The 25,662-nt window shown below is 42.8% G+C and overlaps 1 protein-coding gene across 3 annotated transcripts in view; it reads left to right on the top strand.

The window, feature by feature from the left end:
• smap1 (small ArfGAP 1) overlaps positions 1–25,662 on the top strand; it is a 95,732-nt gene that overhangs the window by 33,806 nt on the left and 36,264 nt on the right. For 2 of the 3 annotated variants that reach the window (XM_068727176.1, XM_068727169.1), the window contains exon 5: positions 8,193–8,270. In XM_068727176.1, coding sequence (XP_068583277.1) covers positions 8,193–8,270 — 78 coding nt within the window. The remainder of the gene's footprint in view (positions 1–8,192; positions 8,271–25,662) is intronic. The other variant, XM_068727184.1, reaches the window with a different exon arrangement.

Below are 25,662 nucleotides of genomic sequence, written 5' to 3'. Positions count from 1 at the left end.
GACTTTCTCCTTTCTGTATCTCCCCACCGTCTCTACCCATTCCCCTCCATCTCTTTGAGTCTCACTCCATCTGACACTGTGATAATGTCTGTCAGTGGAGACGTGCACACATACTGAACTCGGCTGTCTTTCATCTGATATCAATAATCAATCAATATTTTCTATATTAACCGATCAAATGATGTGAAGGGGAACTCTCGTAGTGATGGACGAACAAACCCACAGAATACACTTAGTTGATGCCCCTCCCATACCTGTGTGTCAAGTACAAAGCAAGAGCATTAGCTTAGCTTAGCTTAAAGCAGGAGGGGAAACAGCTGGCCTGCTTCTCTGCATCTTTAAAAGTCACTAGCTACATGAGGTGTCTCCTAAAACAAAAATCAACAAACAACTCGACTAAAACCTCTTAGAAAAGGTTACAGCATGCAACTCTCCGTAAACTGTCACTTGTGACAATACTGTTTGTGTATGGATTAGACAAAAACACTGTACATGCGAGAACTGAGTACATTCAAGACAACGAATGAGCTTAAGAGGTCCTTGAGCCAGGCTAGCTGTCCTTATGCTAAGCTAATTGCCTCTCGGCTCCAGCTCCATACTTAACACACAGACGTATTGAGTGGTATCGCTATCTCATCTCACTCTTGTCAAAAGGCAAGTCAGCGTTCTGCCCAAAACGTTGAACTATTCCTGTATATCCGTCAGGTTGTCAGTAAAACTAAATGCTAATTTTGCTCTGTTGCGCTAACTTTTTGCTAACACGTCCAGCATAAAAACTTGATTGCAATGTTTTGTTTGTGTCAAAAAGACACAAACAAATCTTAAAGCTGCTATCATTGATATTTTTCTAACATCGACGTGTCAAATGGGAAATATGTGGCTCAGAGTAACTAAACTACGGAGAATCATCACCGGAAACTGCAGCCCCGCTTAGCTTTACAGAGCGTGTTAGCGTTAACGATAAGTGAGCACTGATGAACTGTAACGTTCTGTAAACGGTGGAGCCAAGCAGGCGATGGTCCCGGTGTGGACCGCACCATCCACTTCAGTTAGACTGACTGTTAAATCGGCATATCGTTCTCGATGTGGACGGCCCCTTTAGAATGAGTTTCAGCTCATCGTTTAGCTGTTACTGTTGTGTTTGACTGTCACCGCTCATCACGGCATCGTTTTTCAGCGGCAGCAGCCATCTGTTTCCAGCAACAACAACAACAACAAAAAAGCACTCTATAAACTCCCTGTCCGCTACCTGCTGGGCACCGAACAGCTGATAGACTCAGTTAGAGACTAGCCGGTGAACACGGTGGAGCGTGTAGCAGCTAAAGAGACACGTTTCCCTCAGGGGCTGGTGGAGACCAAAAACAGAGCTAAAAGAGGATGAAAACTGTACTTGACCCCAAATTTACAATCAAAGACACAGTATGTGACAATATGCCCTCTGCTTTAGATATTCTTGAGGAGTTCAACACTCCAAACCCAACTAATCTGTGGTAGATCACACTTGACGGTGCCCTGGCTTTCTTTTGTTGTGTGTTACCGTTGCGTTTGAACACCATTTCCTACCCTTCAAATACACCGTGTCGAGCTGAGAGATAAAAAAAAAAAATAAAAAAAAAAAAAGGTTTGAGAAAACAAACTGTTGGTAGACCGCAGAGTTCAACTCAAGCGTGCTCTCAGCCTGTCTCGCAGGTCAACGGCAGGTTAATAGAGGTCGTCCCTACACTCTGTAACTCTGTGAGACGCTCCTCTGACACCATTCTTTCTGTGCAGCTGCGAGGCCGAATATAACATTGGCTGAGGCGAAGAGCGCTCCGCTGCAGATGAGAAAATCCTCCTCCATTCCCTTCTGATTAACTCTGCTCCTCTTTACCCCCTCTCTCTTCTCACCCTGTTGTCCTTGTTCTGTCCGTCTTCATCTAACCCACCGTCTGAACTTGTCTGTCCCTCCAGCCGAAGTCCTACGAAGCTGCTCCCCCCCGCTCCTCGCCCTCCTCCCAGGCTGACAGGAACAGACAGGAGGTGTGGTACTCTGCGGTGTGGTGGTGTTTTGCCCTTGGTTGTGTCTCCGTCAGTAGTCCTAGTAGTCCGTCAACGCTACGCTTATAGATGGGTTTTCCCCTGATACTCGTATCATCGACGTTGTTTGGGACGTCGACGGTCCTCGTTTAGAGGCTTTTATTCTGAAAGTCATCTAAAACGTCGGCTAAGCTTTGCTGGACTGAAAGCTTGCCAAGGAAGCATCAGAAAGCTCCTTTTACATTCTTCTTTTTGTCCTTTTTCTCAGTTAACTCAAGGCAACTTTCCTAAACTATAGCATGCAAGTAAAGGCGTGACGCAATCAACAAGATCGTTTCAGAGACTTGTCGCTCCGTTGGTTCGCTTTGATCTACAGTCCACTCACAGTTGTACGGTGGTGGTTCTTTTCCCTCGCTGATGATCTTCGGCAGGTTGCAGCACCGGCTTGCGAACAGCCAAAAAGTGTCATTTCTCGCTTTTTTTCCATTGTCACTGTCACACTTCAAGCTGCCAGTCGTGTTCATTTTAACTGGCAAAAGTGACGGAGCTGAAAATGAGAAGCCGGCCACGTGACGGTTGTCTACATTACTCACCGCTAGGAAAGAGTGAGGAGAGATAACAGCTTTGAGATCAATTGGCGTCAGAGCCGACCAAATCCTCACCGTGAGTCGGATCCTAATTGGAAGTGGCTATCGGAACATAATACACACAGTACAACCGAAATAAGATAGCTCCCTTGAATATATTTTATTATTTTCTTTTTTTAAATATTGCTGTACTTTTTAATGCTGTGATGTTTTTTGAGTTTCTAGACCGTTCTCCTGTGTTGCTGTGTCGCATGCTTCTCTTGTTGTTGCAAACTTCAAGAGTCAAGTTATGAATTATAGACAATGCATCTGCCAACTGTGTCCTTGGCTGTGTGTTCACACACTAATTTAACCCCTTCACCAAGACAAACCAACAGCAGCAACAGCAGGTGTTTGTTAAATGTGTTGGCGTTGAGACCCATACTGTGTCCTAGAGGACTCCCTTGTCCACTCATTCTCTACTCCCTATATCAGGGGTCAATTCAAATTCAACGCGGGCCACTTCCAGAGAATTTCCTCACGCAACGGTCCCGAACATCACAATAATGTCTAACTTGCGCTATGATTTAGTTCCATATCTATTGAAGTAGCCTAACGGTTGTATTGACGTCTGTATGTCGTCAGTAACTGACTGTCAAATCAAATAAAGAAAGTTCAATTGAATAATATCTCGACAATATTTATTGTCAGATTTCAAACTGGATGAATTATAAATAATACATACTCTAATAATAAATGCATGTAAAGTAACGACTGGATTCAAAAAATGAAATGCATAACTGAAAGCTTTTCTAAATAAAGTAATTAATTTTAGAAAAATGAACTGAACATAATTGTCCTGCAGCTTTAAATTCAGTTCATTCAGGTGTGAAGCGATGTCACGACATTCTATTCTTCTCATCTTCTTGAAGGAGAGGGTTGTGTGCAGGGACTTCATCTGTGGTTGTTTCAGCTCCTAATTTTTATGTTAGGATTCTGATCATGTTGAGCTCTTAGGGTTATTTTTTCTGTGCCTTCATTTCGGACGTGAGTGGGTACGTGTGGAAAGTGAATTACGTGTGTTTTTCCATCAGCTTTTAAAAAAAAAAAAAAAAAAAAAAAGCTGTCTACCTATCTACATCTTACTGTTGCCGGGCAGATTCTTCTGTTTCAGCTCATATGAGACGCTGTTTGGTTGCCGTCCGAGGCGAGATGATGTCAGAGGAACTCTCTGGATTGATAGCGGACACTGTTGTGACTTATTTTTCTCTTCACTGTTGCTTACATCACTGCTGCCAGATCAGCGTCGTGTTGGTGGACCATCCATAATACTGTAAATTCAGCTTCTTTCTTCTGTTCTTAGCGAAATGCTCTGAGTGAATTCAAGTTACCTCTGGTTAGCAGTGATGCATTGCGCACTGTATGTCTGGGGCTTTTATGGTGAAAGGTCAAAACAGAAGGAATAGAGCGCTGCCATTGTGGTGCAATAAGTGCATTTTCTCTAAATGAATGAATGAATACAAAGTACTTTGAGCCGTATGTGTTGTGACGCGCTGCTCTGCTCACATTCAAAATATCATTTTCGCACCGCAACATAATTCATTCTTCTTAATTGCGGCTTTCTCTCCTTTCACCCGCCTGCCCTTTTTCTTTTAGCGCAATGCATGATGGTATATAATGCTCGGTTAGTGACCGCTTCTTTTCACGAGTCCATTATAATAGAGTCTAATAATTCTCACTATACATTCAGACGTCGCTACAGCATGGTGAACCCCACTATGTACAGTAGTCCATGATAAAGTGAGACGCGATTGATTTCGGACACAGCCATGGTATTATAAGAGCAGCGTGGGTCCTTTCAGGAATACATTAGCTCAGTGCGGATTGCGAGCGAGGGAGGAAGTGTACAGTTAGGGTTTCAGTTTCTCTCTGAACAAACGCTGCAGTTTCACTGGCTTTGTGTTTCCTCGTTGCATCTTAACTTTTGAAAAAGATATCAAGCCGCCTTATGCATTTGGTCTGCCTACAGAAAACAAGCAATTTAAAATAAATCTGTGCGCCCAGGGCTCGACAGTAACTGTTTCCAGTTCGCCAACAACGGACATATAACTGGATGGTATCTTAATTGCTCAAAATATAGGCTAAGGTGACTAAAAATGGTAACCATATTTTCAGTTTCAGCGACCCAAACTAAAAAAAAAAGTGGTTGCCAGCCCGGTGTAAAATCAACAGAAAAAGACAATTAAATGGTCCGTCCCAATTATTTGTATGACAATTAATCCTCAACTAGAATTGTGACGGCTCTGATCCCAGCTGTAATTTTGCTGTGTTTTATTAGCGATGGTTCCGATGGCAGTATAATACTAGCAGCCTGCTAATGCTGCTGGAAAAAAAATCGTCCCAATGCTAGTCTAATGAGCTCATAGTATCAGCCTCAAAGATAATAGTTCAGCCAAAATATAGCCTATATGCTCTTGTGCTGAAGATGAGCAACCGGAAACGGAATAGACGCCAGTATCTGTATTTCTGTTCATGTGGGAACAGTTGCCATTGTTGCTTCCGTTCCACTGCGTAAAAAATACTCCAAAAATTCAAATTCAAGCAAAAAAATAAATAAAAGAATTATCCCTGACGGCTGGCCTTGACATTTGGCACAGTCTCTCTGTGTTTGGCTTTTTCATATTTTAGTCCATTAGTCTGAAGTAAAAGGAAAAAAAGAATGCACGCTCACAAAAGATAGTGCCTGTAGAGTAATGACAGACCCTGTCAATCTTCATGCTGATTTGCATCATTGTATATATTGATGATTATATCGTATTGTTTATCATGTTCTTAAGACAAATAACCCCCAATCATAAATAACTACTATTTCTGCACATAAACAGCCAGTAAATAAATTGCATAGAGATTGGAGACAGAGGGAGACGCGGAGAGAATCAGACTGTTATTGTTATTATAATGGCTAGATTGTAGGCTGCAACCCGCTAAGCTAAAGCCGCTCTCTTTGGCAGCCTGACAGTCATTAGCTAAAGCCTGTTGGTGGCTGGCATCAGCGCCGGCTCATTTGCATACAACAAAGCAAGACGGAACCATTAACCTGCAAACACTACATCAACTCTCCGTACGCTAATAATGTCTGCACATTAGATCTGCATTGTGAGTGCATTAAAATCCCATTACTGAGCGAGATCTAATTGTTTTCAACCTGCTATTAGGTACAACAAATCATCACCATTAGGCCCCGTGTTCCCTCCTTCAGAATATTGTAATGGTTGTCGAATGGTGATATAATGAAGAAAAGTGCCTTCTTTCTGCATGCTTAAGCAGTATTATATGCTAATTATGGTATTGAAGGACAGAGTTATCACTGAAAGATATGTTGCGGAAATAACTTGCTGTATCTATACCGTTGAGTACATGAATACATTATTAAATACTATTAATTACATTGGGATTCTGTCAGATTAAGTGTATAGGAATGTGCATTATTACTGATTCAGTGCCCTCCAGAATCATTGGCACCAAAACAGGCTGTGAAAAAATGTCATTGCTGTTTATCCTCTTGGTCTTTCACTCAAAATATTCACAATAATCTCACCTTTTCATTGAAGTAAAATGATTGAAAACAAATAAATAATGAATTTAATTAAATAAATATTTCTCTCCAAAACATGTGTGCCACAATTATTGGCACCCCTAGAAAATCTCATGATTAAAATCTAACTGAAGTATAATTCCAGTCATATTTTACATTTTTTGATGACTTCCTGTTTCACTGGGGTATAAATATGAGGTGACACAGGCCAAATTCCCTTAGTCATTCATCGCTATGGGAAAGACCCGACAACAGAGTGACGATGTGCGACGAAAAGTTGTTGAGCTGCACAAATCAGAAAATGGATATAAGAAAATCTCTGAACAGTTGAAAATACCCATTTCCACTATCAGGGCATTAATTAAGAAGCTTAAAGCGACAGGAGATGTTAAGAATCAGCCTGGAAGAGGACGTGTGGGTACATTGTCCCCACGCACCGTGAGGAGGATGGTTCGACTGGCAAAAGAATCTCCAAGGATCACAGCTGGAGAATTGCAGAGGTTAGTTGAGTCTTGGGGTCAGAAAGTCTCCAAAACTACCATCAGACGCCACCTACATCACCACAAGTTGTTTGGGAGGGTTGCCAGAAAAAAGCCTCTGCTGTCAATCAACAACAAACTAAAGCGCCTACAGTTTGCCAAACGTTGCTGGGACCGGGTTATATGGTCAGATGAGACCAAAATAGAGCTTTTTAGCAACAAACGTCAAAGGAGGGTTTGGCGTAGACAGAAATATAGCCATACAGAGAAGCATCTCATACCCACTGTGAAGTCTGGTGGTGGATCTTTGATGTTGAGTGGCTGTTTTTCTTTCAAAGGCCCTGGACATCTTGTTAGGATACATGGTATCATGAACTCCATCAAATACCAGCAGATATTAAATGAAAACCTAACAGCATCTGCCAGGAAGCTTAAAATGGGCCGTGGTTGGACCTTCCAGCAGGACAATGATCCGAAGCACGCCTCAAAACCTACACAGAAATGGTTCATCGACCACAGAATAAAGGTTTTGCCGTGGTCATCACAGTCCCCCGACCTAAACCCCATAGAAAACCTGTGGGATGAGCTGAAGAGGAGAGTCCGTGAGCGTCGACCTCGGAATCTGAAGGATCTGGAGAGATTCTGCATGGAGGAATGGTCTCAGATCCAGTGCCATGTGTTCACCAGCCTCATAACGCATTACAGGAGAAGACTCAGAGCTGTTATCTTGGCAAAGGGAGGCCGCACAAAATATTAAATGAAGGGGTGCCCATAATTGTGGCACATATAAATATTTGTTTCATGATAAGAATTTAATGTTTCTTTCAATTATGTTACTTCAGTTAAAGGTTAGATTTTTGTGAATATTTTGAATGAAAGATCATGAGGATAAACAATAAAGAATTTTTTTCACATCTCGTTTTGCAAATTTTTACTGAAGGGTGCCAATAATTCTGGAGGGCACTGTATCATTAAAAGCCATATTGGCCTGACCATCAAAATAGAATTGGAGTAGAACGGACGTTGAGCGGTTTTCCGTGGTCAATCATAAAATAGAAAATGGTGATTGTTTTTAGTTGTTATGGTGCCAACACAAATCAGTGGGCTAGCTAACTAGCCAGCTACCCATTACATTTTGGGGAAATTAGCAAGCTAGCTAAACAAGCCAGCGGGCCATTAAAGCATGATGGAATTAGCAAGCTAGCTTAGTAGCCAGCTGCCCACTTCTAAGCTAGCTAGCTAGCTAGCTTGTAACGTTACTACTCTACCGTTTGTTTTAGTTGGTTTAGTTTATGTGGAAGTTGGACTGCTACAACGGACACATAAAAATGGCCGCCGCTCTGACCATTCTGCTACGTCGATTTGAATAGAGATGTCACTTCTACTGTTCTATTTCTATGGGCCTAACCTTTTTGTGTGTGTGTGTGTGTGTGTGTATATATGTGGTTTTAGTAGATGCTATGACAAACATGTAAAGTGCAGGCTGTTGCGAATATGCCACTTCTTACGCCATCTTTCCCTTTTTTTTCTTCACAGAAGGAGCGTGAAAAGAAAAAAGAGGAGAAGAAGAAAGAGAAGGACGTTGATAAAGTGGAGAGACTCAACAACACAAAGGTACGAGTAACGTTCATAATAGATTCCATGTAACCTGGAAAACAGTCATTTGTCATAGGTTCAAGTTGGTTAAATACTACAGGTCCCAGAATTCTGGGGGCAGAAATGCAACTGTAGAGCAGCTTGGTGTAACATGTATTCAACCCTTCACACCACGATTAAGCGTGGTTTAAGAGCCTTCAGTGGTCCCGGTGTTTTAGAGCAGAGAAAACGGCTCATTTTTTTAACAATTTTGAAACCTCATTTTAGATACTATAATATAAAATGTATTTTTTAGCATTCAAATTTGTCTGGGTGGTTTTCTTTGGAATGAAAACGGTTCAGCAAAATGGGTCATGGATCACAAATGAATGTGCGCATCACTGTAGTTATAGAGGTTCTTGGCTCTCGGTAGTGACTGCGGATTTTGTCAGTAAGGGCCCTTGAATTCAGCTTTAGCCATAAAAAAAAAAACTGCCTTCTGAGTGCACCTGCAATAACAAGTAAAAAATGGGAATGCGTCGCGCTGACATTGATTGCGTTTCATGCACATTGCTGTTTACGCATTGGCGGAAGCCAGAAAACAGGGACAAAGAGACAAGTGTGTCAGTGTGCTGCCATGAATGCGTGATGTGTGACAGCAGTGTCGCTCCACCTCTGCGACGCAGGATCCCAATGCTCTGGGGAAACTCCTCATAAACATTCATGTCGCTCACAGATGCTTTAGTTTGGCTCCATGCATCTGGATGGATCATCTCTCATTCATGCACAGGGGGGGCGTGAACACGGGAACTATGTTTGGAAAACCGTGATGTCATCCACGAAGAAGCGAAACATGGAACCTCAGCTGCATCGAACAAGCTTTATTATCTGTAATCATTGTTTGCTTTCTGAACACTCACACAAACAAAGAAAGAAGTGTTATGTCACTCAGTGTAATACGTGAAGCCCTTGCTGCTGGCAGATTGAGCTAAATTTAGCTTTTTTTCTTTTCTTTTTTTTTTTTAAATGTAGATAGGCTGTTAACGCTCACTGCACCGGAGAAAGACGCCCTGACGTCACAAAAGGCAACTTGCATAACATTGTGATTCAAAATGAAAGATACATGAAAGGCTCAACCGACTGCCACGTTTTTAAGAAATGAACCGGGGTTTGAGCGGAATGTAAATCCAGCTCGGTCCGAACAGAATGAGCTGCAGTAACGCACACATCCGCCGACCTCCGTCCACACGTCAGCAGATGTTTGTGTGTGCGTGTGTGTGTCTGCATGCCAGGGCTGTGGTATGTGCTCATGCATATCTATATGGTGTGTGTGTGTGTGTGTGTGTGTGTGTGTGTGTGTGTGTGTGTGTGTGTGTGTGTGTGTGTGTGTGTGTGTGTGTGTGAAAGAAAGAGGGGGGGGGAGCACTAAAGGAGTGTATGTGTGTGTTTCTGGGTCATGGTTAGTAAATTCACAATATTTCCATGGCCTGCGAAGCGGTGAGGGAATAATGTAGCTCTCAGCAGTGTGCGTGTGCGTGTGCGTGTGCGTGTGTGTGTGTGTGTGTGTGTGTGTGTGTGTGTGTGTGTGTGCGTGTGTGTGTGTGTGGTAGATGGACTACAGGGAAATGGAATGAAGGCTATGGGCATCGGTACCCACTGAGAGTGAAATGTAACACAGTGGTCTGTCCTCTGTTGCATTCATTTCTCACTCGACCTCCATCTGCTCATAAACTGGACTCTTTAGCCTTTTTATCGCCCGTTAAAGAACACGATTTCTATTCTCTTGCAGTATTCCTTTCCCGATTTATGTCCGCGCGCCTTTCTTCTTTGCATGTCCATTTAAAGGAAGACTGCACGAAAGTGTTATGGAGCAGCTTTATGTTTCAGGTGTTTAATTTGCTGTACGAGCCCAAAACACACACATTCCTCTCTGGTTATTTTATCTGCGGTTTCTTAGCTGATGTTTGTGAAAATGTACTAATAGTGTATCATGAAACGCCCACATAACCCCGACCATGAATCGCCACGTCATCGGTTTGAAACCTTTCTTGCATTTCCTCAAAACAATTAGAAAATAGGATTTACTATATCATTATATCTATTGTAGCGCTATAGCTAATGATTGTTGACATTATTGATTAGGAGTGTATCTGGATCAGGCGGCAACCTCCGGTTCTGACGAGTAAAACCAATGTGGAAGTGTCTTAAAACTTCAAACAGCAGGGGGCGACTCCTCTGGTTGCAAAAAAGAAGTCAGATTGTATAGAAGTCTATGGGATTTAGAGTCAAATAGACCGTAAAGCAGGGTGTGCTGTTGGGCGGGCTTACTGTGATTGACAGGTCGCTACCAGAGCCGCATAAGGCGTCTCTACGTCACCCCTCCGCCGTCCAAATACGGTCACTTCTGTTCAACGGTTGCAAAAAAACCCAAATGACGACGGCCGTATTCCAAGAGGGCGACGGTGAAATCGTGACCCCTCTTCTGTTAAGTGTAGATGCAGATTTTCCTTTAATCAGAGTAATCAGGGACTTGTTGATGAGCTTTTCCCACCAATGAGGTACAAACATTGTCTCCTTTAGTCACAAAATGCACAATTAAACCCAAGTCTATAGCATCGTTGTAAAAACTCATCATATTGTCTTTGCATTACAGACGGCCAACACGTGTGCGGTGCCTGCTGTTAATCCCAGCCTTCTTGTTAGTGGAGTTTTGAAATGATTTGTCTCAGGTTACTGCTGTGTAAATGTGTCTGAAGCTGGTGTGAAGACTGATGATTTGTGCTGCGACCAATTTGCTCGAGTGTCAGAAGAAAGTCGGTGTTGAAAAGAAACATTGCTTTCTATTTGAATGGAATCAAAAGCAGTGTGTGCGTGTGTGATTATTTCCAATCGGTGAAAACGCATTTACCTCCAGACTCTTTGTATATTGTTACACCGTCTGAATAAACCAACAAACGGGGCCTTTTTAGAACTGTGTGCCGCTGCTCTTAAAGCTGTTGAGATTGCATGACTCAGCCTTAGCCTTCATTGGCATCATATCAATCAGAGTGGGATGCATCCATATAGCCATAAACTAACAATCTAGTTATGTTTTTGTTAGCTTAGAATGAGCCATTTATATTACGTTAGTCATTTAGCAGACGCTTTTATCCAAAGCGGCTTACATTTCAGTATCTATCTACACACTGTGGGCCACATTGACATGAGGCCACGGTCACCCCCATATCTACATGGGAGTGGTCTTTCTCTCACGCCCCCTTCAGTGAGGCAGAGGTACTGTTTGCCTCCCCTCTGTGTTTTTCACTGTGGTTTCTGTCAGATCAGCAACACTAAATATGTTCTACACAGACGTGAAATACATTACCTATTCTATGTAAATAAAGGACATATAATAAAAGTGTCTACAGATATTACAGTGGTGACAAACAATGAGAAAGCAAAAGACACGGTCTCAACCCAGTTAGTGAGGATTCACAGTGAGGTGAGGCACAGCTCATCTCTGCCTCACCTCACTGTCTCCTCTATTTAAACAGGACATGAGATAATTCAGCAATTTTGATTATACAAATGCTTGAAATGATTGGAATCATACAGAAATTACATGTATAGCACAGATCAGTAGAGACATATTAATATTTATTTTATTTTAGTATTATTTGTTTTATACTTTTCATGCGGTCAGGGGAGGCAGGTGAGCCGACTCCAGAGCAGGCCTTTAGTGTTTCTACGTCAGTCCTCCGTCACGCTTGGATAGTAAGTGGTGAGCGGAGGGGCATTCAGTTCCTCAATTTGAATAGTAATAAAATGATATATAAAATGATTTACCTTTTAAAGAAATGTCAAAATACTGTTATATATTTTATATATATATATATATATATTCTGTGTATTTTTCAAACTTTATTATTGATTTATCCATAGATGCTTTTACTGTTGATGAAAAGCTAAAGGCGTCACGACTGAAAATGTAAATACTGTATCTAGCTCTTTTCTTTAAGTTTGCTAAACATTAGAAGTAAAAAAACAGTAATATTCCGGCACCTGGGGCGACAGTAAAATACTGTAAAATAAAAGTAAATAACTGACCCATAAAAGTACAGTTTCTATTATTGAAATATAGTTTTTTGCTTTAATTTTACAAGATATCTCTTGTATTTTTCAAAATACAAATATTTCAAATTTATTGAAAGATATTTACACAATTAAATTCTCTATAAATATAAATATACCAATATTTAACGTAATAAATGATATACCACCCATACATTTTTTTTTTTTTTAAAATAAGGTGAAAGTACTGTGGTAAATCTGGTAATCAGGGTCATATTCACAACAATATACTGACGAGGAAACAGAAGGTGAAAAAATGCTTACTAATTTCCGGGTTTTGGGACTTGATCCTGCAACACTTTACTGGACAATATTTAACCAGCTGAGAGTTTGACCCAATGATGGTGCCGCAAAAAAAAAAGTCAGATGATTAACAAAGCTATTACAATTCATTGTTTTAGAAAAATGAATGTCTGAATCAAATTTCACGGCAGTCGCCCAAATAGTTGTTTGTTTTAGTCCAAAATGGTCAGCCTCATGGTGGCGCAACAACAAACGTATTGTCAGCCAGCACAGCACCACCCAAGCCAGTGTTAAACAGGTGGTTCAAACAGATCCATGTATTATCCGGGGATTGTAGTCTCCATCCAACGACGGAGCATGAAACACACACACCGAGTTTTCCATTGCTGCTGACACGGCACTTCTCCGTCGATAAATACGTGTGAAAGAGAGAGGAAAGAGAAGAAAGACTCTGCAGCCGTTCACTTCAACCGATATGTTACACATTGGTGTGTGTGTGTGTGTGTGTGTGTGTGTGTGTGTGTGTGTGGAGATACAGTATGTGGCATCCATCTCCTTTCTCTCCCTCAGCGGCTGACCTCCTGCTGTCGATGAACCCGTGTCGAGGAGATGTTTGAGGATATTTCTGGTGTGTGTGTGTGTGTGTGTGTGTGTGTGTGTGTGTGTGTGTGTGTGTGTGTGTGTGTGTGTGAGTGAGAGAGAGCTGTTAGTCCAAGTGTATGCTGACGTGATAAAAGCTGTTTAATCTCCAGCATAGCAGGAAACATGCTGACAGCCACATTTCTCTCTCTCTCTCTCTCTCTGTGTGTCTCTCTCTCTCTCTCTCTCTCTCTCTCTCTCTCTCTCCTTGTCCCTCACTTACTTTCTACTTGCCCCACCCTACTGTTCTCACCCTTCAGTCTGCTGTGCCGCCCCCCCCCCCCCTCCCTCTCTCAGACAAAGACACACTGTACTCCACCATCATGACATAACCCCTATAGCACCCCTTTCATCTTTGCACACAGATAATACACCGTGCGTATCTGCAGAGGAGATACTGGATGCAGCAGTCCGAGCTTTAATCAGCCTCGGTGTTTCATTTCCGTTCACATCACTTCATTTCCTTTCTTCCTCGGAGAGGTTTGCGCAAGCAGCTCTTATTAAAATTCAGTGTAGAATACTGTGAATGCAGCAGTTACTGATTGTAATATCGTTGGATTGCAGCTGCAGAGAGAATGGTTTGTGCCGGTCTTCCAAATTGATAGATAACTGTCATACAACGCGCTCTGTCCATAGACCCTTGATTTCCCTTTGTTCTTGATTAGATGAGATCTAATTAGATAACTGACACGATACCGCGACAATTAGCCTGGAGGATCATGCGTTAGACCGCTTGTGTGCGAGTGAGCGTGCACCTCCGTGTCTGTCCACGGCTAATCTTGCATTCTGGTCCAGCAAACTTTACTTTGGCTCACACGCTCTCAAAACACCTTCTATTAGCCGTTTCATACTGCTATTAACAGACTCCTCGCTCACTACTCTTCACCGGCCTCAAGCTCCTGTACAAGTGGTGCAGGAGCTTGTGTTATCACTTATCCCTAACCGCTGCTCTGCACCCCGAGACATAGTGGGGGGGAGCAGTTTGCTCACTTTTGGATTTTTGGACGGTGTGTTTGGCTATAAGCTAACAGCTAACTGAACTACCATACACACAAACTGCCGACTACAGCCGCTGCTAATTAATAATTCATTAATTAATTGATTTTTGCAAGATTTAATGAAATGTCTTACAGGACGACTTCGAGACGATTAACCTCATACATCGCCGCTTGTTTTTGAGTGAGTTTTAATCAATAATTAAAATAACCGTTAACATGATGGCTTTGTAGATCCCCACAGGTGAAGCTAAGATGGTCACCTGAGACGTCACAAAAGACAACATTGGAAAGACATATGGCCACTACAGCGCTGACACTAACACACAAACTAACTCTACTTCCAAGAGGACATTAGTGCAGCTCAGGGTAGAAGAAAACAATATACAGTATATACAACTGAACAATATCAGTTGTAACAACAATACATGTAAAAAAAAACTACTTCAAAACAACCAAATATCACATTATTCATAAGTGTCTCAGTTCTGGGCACCCCCCCCTTCTTGTTTGTATTCTACCTAATGAAGTATAGATGCAATATAACAAAGGATTCATTTATTATATTGCATCTATAATTAATGTGCAACTCCTTGTAGTATATGGAAAAGCAGAGATATTAGTCATGGCAATAATATAGAAATAATTTATAAATAAATTCTGTTGCTGAAGGACTCAGTTGTCTCGGCCTCAAAATACTTTTAATTCAGAAAATGATAGAAGCATTCGTTATGTCCCCGCAGTTTCTGCAGCAGTGTTGTAAGGGGTTTATTTGGGTTTTGATTACTCATCCATTTTTGCTTTGATTACAATTTTGTTTTGGTGCAACTCATGTTTGTATAATTGAGTTGTAGAATGTGGGTGTGTACTATTGTGTGTGTGTGTGTGTGTGTTATTCGAGGACAAGGGAATAAATTGCAGAAGTTCTGTGATTGTAATATTGATGTCAGTCCAATCTCGGAAACCCATCTGTTATCGGTCTGATGAAGACTCAGCCTCTGGGGGCACCCTCTCCCATTGTTTACAGTCCAGTTAGCAACTTGAGACGCGATAATGGAGACGGAGTTGAGAGACGACGTCTACAACCGCCATTGTTTCACGTGTGGTCAATTAGCTAGGCTAATAAAAAGATGATGGGTTCCAAGATTGCATTTTGGCCAATTAGCTCTGCCTCTTTTGCTCTCCACACAAACTGTTTACCAGCATTCAACCAAAGTCTGCTCAAACGTGATTGGTCAATACTACTCTGACTACAACCTATATGTTTGTTGGGATTAATGTAAATCAAACTCTTAATGATACAAATCTGATGGAGGCGACATTGGAGACTTAAGGTGCCGGTGAAAGGGTTGCTTGGCTGGTAAGACGGTTGTCCACGAAAAGGTCACAGCTTCATGCACTCTAGAAGTTCATGGACCTGATCCTGAACCTGATCCTCTTCACTCTGTTTGTGTATATGTACAGCGTGTGTCAACATTGATGAGATAAACTGGATAAAATAAGGCTAGATGCTGATTTGGATGCTGATCTCTAGGCCTGTCAAAATAATTACTATATCAACTTATCGTACAATATCGATATGTCATTTTTTTTAACATTTTTGAATCATCTTACGATATATGGTCATGACCTCGATCATTTTTATGCTACTGATTTATGGTACGATATATGGACACGACTTTGATGGTTTTTATATTATTGACTTATCGATAAATATTTGGACATGTCCTCAATCATTTTTATGTTAATATCAGCAGGGTTTTTCTTACGATTCTAAGGCCTGGGCATTGAGCAAACGTAACATAGCGCATAACAGAGCCTGAGAGTTCATTTTATTTATTGTTTTGGTTGTGTTTTTTTATTTATTTATGAATGTTTTATTTATTTAGGATATTTAATTGAAAAATGTATATTATAATTCCAATATCTGAATGTTTTTAAGAATTAAAAGTTTGTTGCTCTTTTAATTGCATTATTATGCTATTATATCTTCATTATATCAGTGGCATAAAATGGTCTTAAAATGTCAATAATATTGTTTATCGCAATTATTTCTTGGACAATATATCATCCAACAAAATGAGTTATTGTGACAGGCCTACTGACCTTTTAAAGTTACTGAACTTAAGCCTTGGCTTTTGCTAATTAACCGTTAAATTGCATATTGGAGAACTAGATGGCACATTGCTCGAAGGCTATATTTGCTGAAACACGTTGGTTTTATAATTGAAGCCGCCTTCTTAACTCCTTTTATCAGTATAGATGTGTCCCTAGTGTACCATAATACAGGTGTTCAGACAGATGTTAAGCAATGTTGTCCCTTCACAGCACGTCAGTCTAGTGTGATAGTGATTGAAACCTCCTCTCAGCATCAGTCCCGTAAAAAGTACTTGTGCATTACTCAGTGACAACGACTGAAGGGGAGTTATAGTTCTAGCAAGATAGAGAGAGAGAGAGAGACACGTCAGGTGCGGTCCATGAGCTGGCCGTTCACATGAGCTGCTTGAATATTCATATTTGATTGTACTTCCTAAAGGTAGTAATCTAATGGATATTTGCCAAAGAGAAAAAATATCAAAACAAAACTTGCATCAAAAGGCCACTGATGCACCATTTCAGTCAGACTGTAAGTCCAATGTCCAGTCGTGATTTGCGGTTTAGGTTGATTTTATTGTAGTGATCAAAAGCAAACATTCCTCGTGCTGTCTCTCTCTTGCTCTGGTAAAAAAACATGTCCCTTGCTGGTGCGTCACCTGATATTGATACAGTCATCATGCATGTGTTTTATAATTTGTTAATTGGAATGTTCAGATGTGTCTCTATATGAGAAAAGTTAGTTCGCACTACAAATTTTAACTTCATTAAACAGATTTTGTAGTATCAGCCCAGTATCGTAGGAATTTGGTTATTATTGGACCAATCTGCAGCTTCTACACAAGAAACAGAAAACGACTACAAAGAGACAGAAAAAGACTACGGTACAGAGAAACCAAAACAACTAAAAAGAGATAAAAACTGCCGCAAAGAGACCCAATATAACCACAAAGAAACACAAAAACAACTACAAAGAGACACAAATCTACTACAAAGATACACTTAACAACTACAAAGAGACACATAACCACTACAAAGATACACAAAACAACTACAAAGAGACACCAAATAACCACAAGGAGGCACAAAACCACAGAGAGATGAGTAATGACTAGATACACAACATGACTGCAAACATACACAAAACAACTACAAATAAGTTAGAATGACTACAAAGATACAAAGAATGACTACAAATATACACAAAACTGCAAAGAGACAGAACATGACTGAAGATACTCAAAACAACTGCAAAGAGACGGAGAATGACTACAAAGATACACAAAACAACTACAAAGAGACAGAGAATGACTACAAATATACACAAAACTGCAAAGAGACAGAACATGACTGAAGATACTCAAAACAACTACAAAGAGACAGAGAATGACTACAAAGATACACAAAACAACTACAAAGAGACAGAGAATGACTATAAAGATACACAAAACAACTACAAAGAGACAGAGAATGACTACAAAGACACACAAAATAACTACAAAGAGACACAAAGCACTGGTTGAAAAAACAAACAAAATATTGGTTTGAATGAAGACTGATGAATACATTTGGAGCTTTGCTTCGTAGCTCATCCAAGTGCTGAGTTCTTCAGGTGCTTATTCTTATATTTCGTATCTCATAGCATTTTCTTAATGGATGGCATGCTCGTGCCTGAACATCCCAACCTCAAGCATGTCTAATGTAGTCAGCATATCTGGCGTTGCGGAAGATGTTTGGATGAGTTCCAGCAGAGCATATGGGCTCTGAATGTGCTTTAATAATTTTCTGTTAATTGGAGAGGGGAGAGTATTTTTTTAAGCACTTGTGGTTTAGTAGTAGTTAAGCAATATTTTTGTGTGGCCTTTTTCTTGCCCTGTTGTTTTCAGGAAAGCCTCGGTGACGGTATTTCACTCAAATTCTCTCCTCACAGACTAAATCAATTATTTTTGTGTTTTCAGCCGAAGGGCAGGCTGGCTGATGTATATTTTAATTGACAGGAGGAACTCTGGGATATGTTGGGCATTTAAATGTAAAATGAACAAAACATTGACTTTTCTGCTCAGCCATCTCAAAATGAAATGGTTATAACACATCACCAGCAAGAGACGTCTCCGTCTGATTTGAGATTAAATTTACAGAACAGGCACATTTATAGATAATATGGGAAAGAAAACAGCACACAGGTGTATTATGAATGTAAACAGTCATGCACAGACATTCACCCTGACAGAAACACTAGAATATCAAGTGGTCTGTCTTTTTTTTTCTCTGTCTTAAAATGAACCATTTTTATTCAGCTTGATTGGGGTTGTCAAAGCTCAACTTTGTCTCCTTCTCCGCACTTCCTACCCAGTGCCTGTAGGCACTAATTACACTACAGCTCTGATTGGAAGCTGGCATCTGTGTGTGTGTGTGTGTGTGTGTGTGTGTGTGTGTGTGTGTGTGTGTGTGTGTGTGTGTGTGTGTGTGTGTGTGTGTGTGTGTGTGTGTGTGTGTGTGTGTGTGTGTATGTATGTACTTGTGTCCTCAAACAAATAGAAAGCTTCTTGAAATCTTCTGAAATTAAGCCATTTGGCCATTTCTCTTTTTTTTTTTATTTTTAATGTTAAGATGAGGATTCGGTGGGGCCAAAGGTCATGTGGACATGTTTCATCATGACTTCATGACTGGTATTTTCAGATTTGCTCAGATGATTTAATAATCTTTTTTTTTTTTCATGTTTTCCACTGTTGGTGTCAGATAACAACTGCTTCTTGCCGGGTCTTAAAGGAAAGGTAAATTGGAGCATTAGATTCCTCAGTGTGTGCTGTATGGACCGAGGAAGCAGAGTTCTCGTGGTCCTTGAACCGGCACCTACGTGTACCAGGATGCGTTGCCTCTAACGCCCGGTCATATCCTCTCCACAGCCTCGGTCCCTCTCCGCTGCATTTCTTCGGCCGTATACTCCGAATGAATACGGCTGAATATCCGAGTCAGCAAGAAAGCTTCAAGACTGCAAAATGTATTTTGGGATGCCATTTTCCCAGTTGGAAATGTAGCTAGTTGTCAATACAAGTGAAGAGAACAAGGAGGCTCTGTTTTTTTAGTCCTAAATAGGGACGCCAGTGCGGAAGTGTCAAACTTGCCTTCTCTCTACTGGGCGACTCATACTGTTGCAAAATGAAGTCCAACTGTATAGAAGTCTATGAGAAAATGACCTTACTTCTGACTTGATTCATTACCTCAGTAAACATGAGTTTATGTCTTCTTCAATACAGCATGATGTTTAGTCAAATAGACCATAAAGCGGGCTATGCTTTAGGGCGGGGCTACCTTGTGATTGACACTTAGCTACCGCTACCAGGAGGAGGAGTTACGTAGAGACGTCGTATACGGCATACGACGTCTCCACGTAACTCCTCCGCATTCCAAATATGGACTTCCATAGACTTCCATAAAGGGAATCGACAACAGATTTGGCAAGTGTTGATTTTGAGCGTCGTCTTGAGCCCCCCCCCCCGGCTACCCACAACTAGAAATCTTCGGTGCCGGTGTTCACTGTTCCGTCTACGTTGCTGGACGCACGAAGAACAACAGATGTTTGCAGCTGCATACTCAGCTCTCTGAGTCACTGAGGAATTTATTGCTTCAGTCGACTCCATTTACCAACAACACTGGTTGGACATCCACATAAACAGGTGGCAAATATTCCCTTTTTGAGATGAGTACATTTTAAAGAAATGTCTTGGGGGGGGGGGGGTAAAAACGTGTGAAGAGAGGGAACAGGTGTGTGACAGAGTGGAGAGAGAGGACAGAGTGTACTCCACACTCACCGCCACAAAAAACACACACAGTGCTATTTCAGGGGGAGAACGAGTGACTCCATTATCTCTCTAGTTGCTTCCACTCTCTCCTCTCCTCCATTCATCTCCATCTGTCCTGCATGCGTCCGTCCCTCTTTTCCTCGCTCTCTCCCGCTCTACGAAGACTAAATCATTGTGTCGTCCCGTTGGAGTGCTGGCGTCTGTTGTCTTTTTTCTTTTCAGCCCCATGAATAAATTATCAAAGAGAACAAGAGGCTGCTTTCCTTCATGCAACACTGGCGCTCGCCTTTTGTTGGAGATAGAAATGAAGGAGTGTGTGTGTGTGTGTGTGTGTGTGTGTGTGTGTGTGTGTGTGTGTGTGTGAAGATGCATTTGTATGTATCTTTGTTCATTCCGTGCGGGGATTTTGGGAGCATCTTATCGTTAGGTGCTCTGCACATCTGGACTGAGTTGGGCTCTCAAAGGTTCCCTGAGATTGGATGTGACACACACGCACACACACACACACACACACACACACACACACACACACACACGGTCAGCATCAGCAGTTGCAGCAGCTAAAGCATATCTGTGGTCGATTGGAGTTAGTTTGAGCGGACGGTGTGAAGGGCAGCCAAAGGAGCAGCGCTCTGTGACTAATAACGGGACACACACACACACACACACACACACACACACACACACACACACACCACACACATAGAAAGCAGTGCTGTCTGTAGGTCTGGCAGCCAGAGGATCGATAGCGTAGCCACATGGAAGCTAATCAATAAGGTGGATTTGCACTGCTGGAGGAAGAGAATCAAGCCTGTATCCCAAGAAAACACACACACACACACACACACACACACACACACACACACACACACACACACACACGCAATCGTAAACACACACATCCAACCTCCCCCACTGTGATGCTGTAGAGCCTATATATACCACTGAGATAGTTATATCCCAGCTTACCTCACCAAACAGAGCAGGTTGGCATTCACAGAGCTCAGGGCTTTGTAAAGCATATCATACAACAGGATTTATTGTCGGTCATAGATTTGTGTCAAGTCCCTGCTGACGTGTGTGAGGGAGATGGTTCCGTAAACCATATTTATTTTCACAGCGATCGGTAAATATCGCCGGTGTTATTCTATGTTCTCGGTGCCTCATGTAGCTAATTTACTGTAAAAGTAGTTTTCTATTCTGGCGGCCTGATAACTGGACAACATGTCCCTTTTCTGTTCATGTCGGCCGTTTTCTATGAACCAGCAGTGACTTTTGTATCCGTCACATTATTTTCGGTTGAAACGGAGGCTATGGCAGCTTAATGATGTTGTTGAATGTTTTTTACGTTGTAAAAATATGTTGAATTAAGAGTCGTTTCTGTAAAGGCGGGGATGTGAATCACGGCGAAGATGGATACGATTTGGGGACGTGACGACTGATAGTAGGCGTCAACTTAACCCACCCCCTAAAGAAAACTTTGGATCGGCATGTTGAGAGAAACCTTTTGATTTCCAAAGGTTTTCAAATCTGAGGGAAGATTCTCTGTGGGTTCCCAGGCGGCAACATCCGAAAAGGTTCTGAAAAGTGAAGCCAATGTGGAAGTTCCCTGAACCTGCATTCTCTCTACTGTCCACCAGGGGGCGACTCCTCTGGTTGTATAGAAGTCTAGTCTAAAATGACTCTACTTCTCTCTTGATTTATTCCCTCAGTAAACATAGTAAACATGAGTTTATGTCTCAGTCTCTAGTTTACAGTCTTCTTCAATACAGCATGATGTTCATTTAGTACATTATGCTCCATTTAGAGTCAACCAGACCATGAAGCAGAGTATGCTTAAGGGTGTGGCTAACTTGTGATTGACAGGTCGCTACCGCTACCAGAGTTGTATATGCCGTCTCTGTCATTTGTACACAGTCCAAATATGGTCACTTCCGTTCGCTGCATAAATGGCTATACGGCCGACACGCCAACCTCGGGGCTTCAAAACATCGGTCCACAAACCAATGGGTGACGTCACGGCGACTACGTCCTCTTCTTGTATACAGCCTCTACGGTATGAACCGTCTGGAGGAAGATTCTCTGTGCTGCGCATGCCTTTCCCAAATCCCACCGAGTGTTCTCTAAATCCATGTGCGTATGCCCGTGCATCACATCCGTTCCGTCGAGCGAGTTCCCCGAGACAAGTCGGCGCATCTGTGTGTCTGCGTGTTCCCTAAATCCATCCAACAAATTCCAACCTGAAGCTGCCACTTACTCAAAAAACACAGCCTAACGAGATTCTCGATGCTCTGAAAGCCCTCCTGGTTAGTGACAAATACGATTCGCTTCTGAAAACACCTGAAAATACCCAGTTTAAATTGGTGTGTGTGTGTGTGTGTGTGTGTGTGTGTGTGTGTGTGTGTGTGTTAGTTGCTGCTGTTTTGATTTGATTAGGTATTCTTTCCCTGAACAGCACCGTCACGCATCAGCCGCCAGACCACACCGTGACCTTCCTCAAACACTCAAGTGTGTGTTGTGGTTGTTTGTGCCCGTCTGTGTAAACGGACACACACTGTACGAGTGTGTGCCTTAAAGGTTCCGTGTGTGTGTGTGTGTGTGTGTGTGTGTGTGTGTGTGTGTGTGTGTGTGTGTGTGTGTGTGTGTGCGTGTGCTGACTGACTGACTGTCAGATGAATGTATCCGGGGTGGAAGAGATGCTTGCGTGTGGCAGCTTAAGATCTCCTCTCTGTGACAAAACCTTTTAGGTGTGTGTGTGTGTGTGTGTGTGTGTGTGTGTGTGTGTGTGTGTGTGTGTGTGTGTGTGTGTGTGTGTGTGTGTGTGTGGGTGCCACCAGCTGAGTGACAGATTGTGTTGAGTGGTGCAGAACTGCAGCAGCCCGGCACACTTAACAGCCTCTGACTTACTGCGGTGCCACACACACACACACACACACACACACACACACACAGACACATAGGGACTTTGTTGTGTGTGTGTGTGTGTGTCTCCTGGTGTAGCTGCGGTGCTGCAGACTAAATGATATCTCAGTCTGTATTGATAATGCATTATCAACACGCTGCACCGTCCATTTCTTTTCATCTCTCTGCTCCCTATCTGTCCCTCCCTGTCCGTCCTCTCCTCATGTCCTTTTTCTTTTCTTTTTCCCTTACCTGTCCTCCTCATCATCTCGCTCCCCTTGCTCCTCATCTTTCCGTTCACTCTCCTCCTAATTGCCCCCCCCCCCCCCCCCCCCCCCCCCCCCCCCCCCGACATTGCTCTTCCTCTTCCTCGGCCTCTCCCCATCTTCTCTCCCCCCTGCAGATTGACCCCCTCGTCCTCCCCGCTTCTCGTCTCTCCCTCTTCCTCTCCCCCCGTCTGTCTTCTGCAGCGGCGGCTCACCCAGCCGCTGGCAGCTTTATGATTCTCTTTTATGCCGTTAATAAGGCGGCTGTCGGCCACGAGGAGACAATCCACTTCCTTCGCAGCGCTACCACAGCGCTGCTGCTCGCTGCTGTTGCAGTTACTAGTCACTCCGCTTCGGCTGTCGCCGCTGCAGCTGCCACACCTACCAATGTCAAATAGAGGTCAGCGCTCAAACAGTGGCGCACGCTCCGGTCATACTCACCGCATTTGCCGCTATCGGTTTCTCTGTTGAACAGAAATGCTGTTCTGTTCTTTTTTTCTGAGCATGAAAGTGACTTTTGCTTGGAGCTTCCACGAAGCTTTTATTGTGAAACACCTGTGCAGGAAGTAGCTGCACAGGGGAATGAAAAGGTACGAGCGATCAAAACCGATCGGCGAATGAGAACGGTGTGACAACGCGACTCAAGCCCCGCCTAGTAATCGGACCTCGAGTTGAGATTAAATTCTCACGCTGATCTCGTTCACTTCACTCATTCGAATCACTTCTTCTTTTGCTGTTTTTTTTTTTCAGCTTTAAGCTACTGTCAGTGTCACACTTCCTGTACACATTAAACACTTAAAAGGACACATTCCCTCCCTTCCCTGGTAGGCTTTTAATGTGAAACATGTGGAGCGAGTGGATTTCATGGCAGGTGAGAAAGAGGCGAACTTGCTGCAATTTATTTTAATTCAGAATGTGAACGAATGAACAAGTGAATTGTCTTTTTCGTTGTTGCACAAGGTCTTGAGTTTGCACACATTGAAGTGGAGTAGATCATAAAGGAGGGAAGTTTATATCTCAAATATGATAAAAAAAAATCCCACTTGTTCCGACATTTTGGCTCTGAAATTCCTGAATATGAATACGGGGTATTTGCTGCTGATGACTACCAGTCCAATACTGCAGCTGGTTTTCCCCCCAAAAGTTAGAATCTGTTAAGTGGCACCTCGGAGTGTTTTGTGACTTTTTGAACCGATTCAGGCCAACGAGATGCTGTGAAAAGACGACCGCAGCCTGTCCTCTCAGTCCACTGAAGGGAAACCCTTCTTTCGAAGCTTCTGCAGCTCTTCGTCTCACTTACGCACCTGTTCATCTTCGCTGTTCCTTTTCCTCGTGAGCCAAAAGTGACCTGCTAAATTGAAGAGAAATAGGTTGAATGTTAGACGAAGATACTAAAACACCGATCTACGTTTTCTGAGCCGCTTTCCTGTCCAGGAGGCCGCTGTTTACGTCCCGTGAGAGACGGGAGGAAAGCCGTGACGTTTTTGTCACGCGAGTTGCTACGTCAGCCTCGCTCTTTGCTTCAACCTCACTTCCTGTCTCGACGGAAGTTCATTTTGAAAAGACGCTATGCAACGCGCCGCCGTCCCTGACGCCTGCGATCTGGCGCTAGAGGAGTACCTAGAACGTCACAATTTGTCTTCACCGTGTTGAGCGCCGCGTGGAGGCAATCCCTCGGTCGTGTGCGCTCTCAATTTTTCGACTTGACCACCTTTAAAGCTAGAACAGAAAAGTCTTCATTGTGGATGTGTAGCATCCGACTGATATCAATCCAACTGATTGACAGTGCGACTACTTCTGCTGCCACTCCAGAGGCGCTAGCAGCGCTACTGCAGCCTCCGCTCTGCCTTTGCAGCCGCTCCACGCTTGCGTCTCAGCTGCAGCCGTCCGTCTTATGTCTCCCTCGATCACCGTCGTGGTTATTCGTCCTCTATTTCCCGTCCTCCGTGTTTCTCCCTCACGCCTACTCTCGCTTTCGCCGCTAACCAATTTGCAGCCCTCGTCTCCCACTCGTCTCCTTCCACTCTATTTGTTTTTTCCTCTCCCTCTATTACTGTGTTCCTCGCTCTTTGTTTGTTCCATAACCTCGCTCTGCCTCCCCTCAGAGGATAAGACGTTTGTTTCATCTCTCGGCCTCCCGTACGTGCGTGCGAGGGAGGATTCTGTGAGGCCGAGTACAGTCTCAGTGTGTCACCGAGCCTCTCTATAAGGGGCAGCAGGTGTGTCGTTGAAGATGCGTGTGTGTGTGTGTGTGTGTGTGTGTGTGTGTGTGTGTGTGTGGTGTGTGTGTGTGTGTGTGTGGTGTGTGTGTGTGTGTGTGTGTGTGTGTGGGGGTTTTGCTGGTTCCAGGTTTCGTCATTCGTGCGGTGGTAGTCGTGAT

The sequence above is a fragment of the Cebidichthys violaceus genome, unplaced genomic scaffold (assembly GCF_023349555.1).
Source record: "Cebidichthys violaceus isolate CVI_PGR_0920_01 unplaced genomic scaffold, fCebVio1.0.p SCAF_10, whole genome shotgun sequence".
Taxonomy (NCBI): Eukaryota; Metazoa; Chordata; class Actinopteri; order Perciformes; family Stichaeidae; genus Cebidichthys; species Cebidichthys violaceus.
This window is presented reverse-complemented; position numbering and strand designations above follow the sequence as displayed.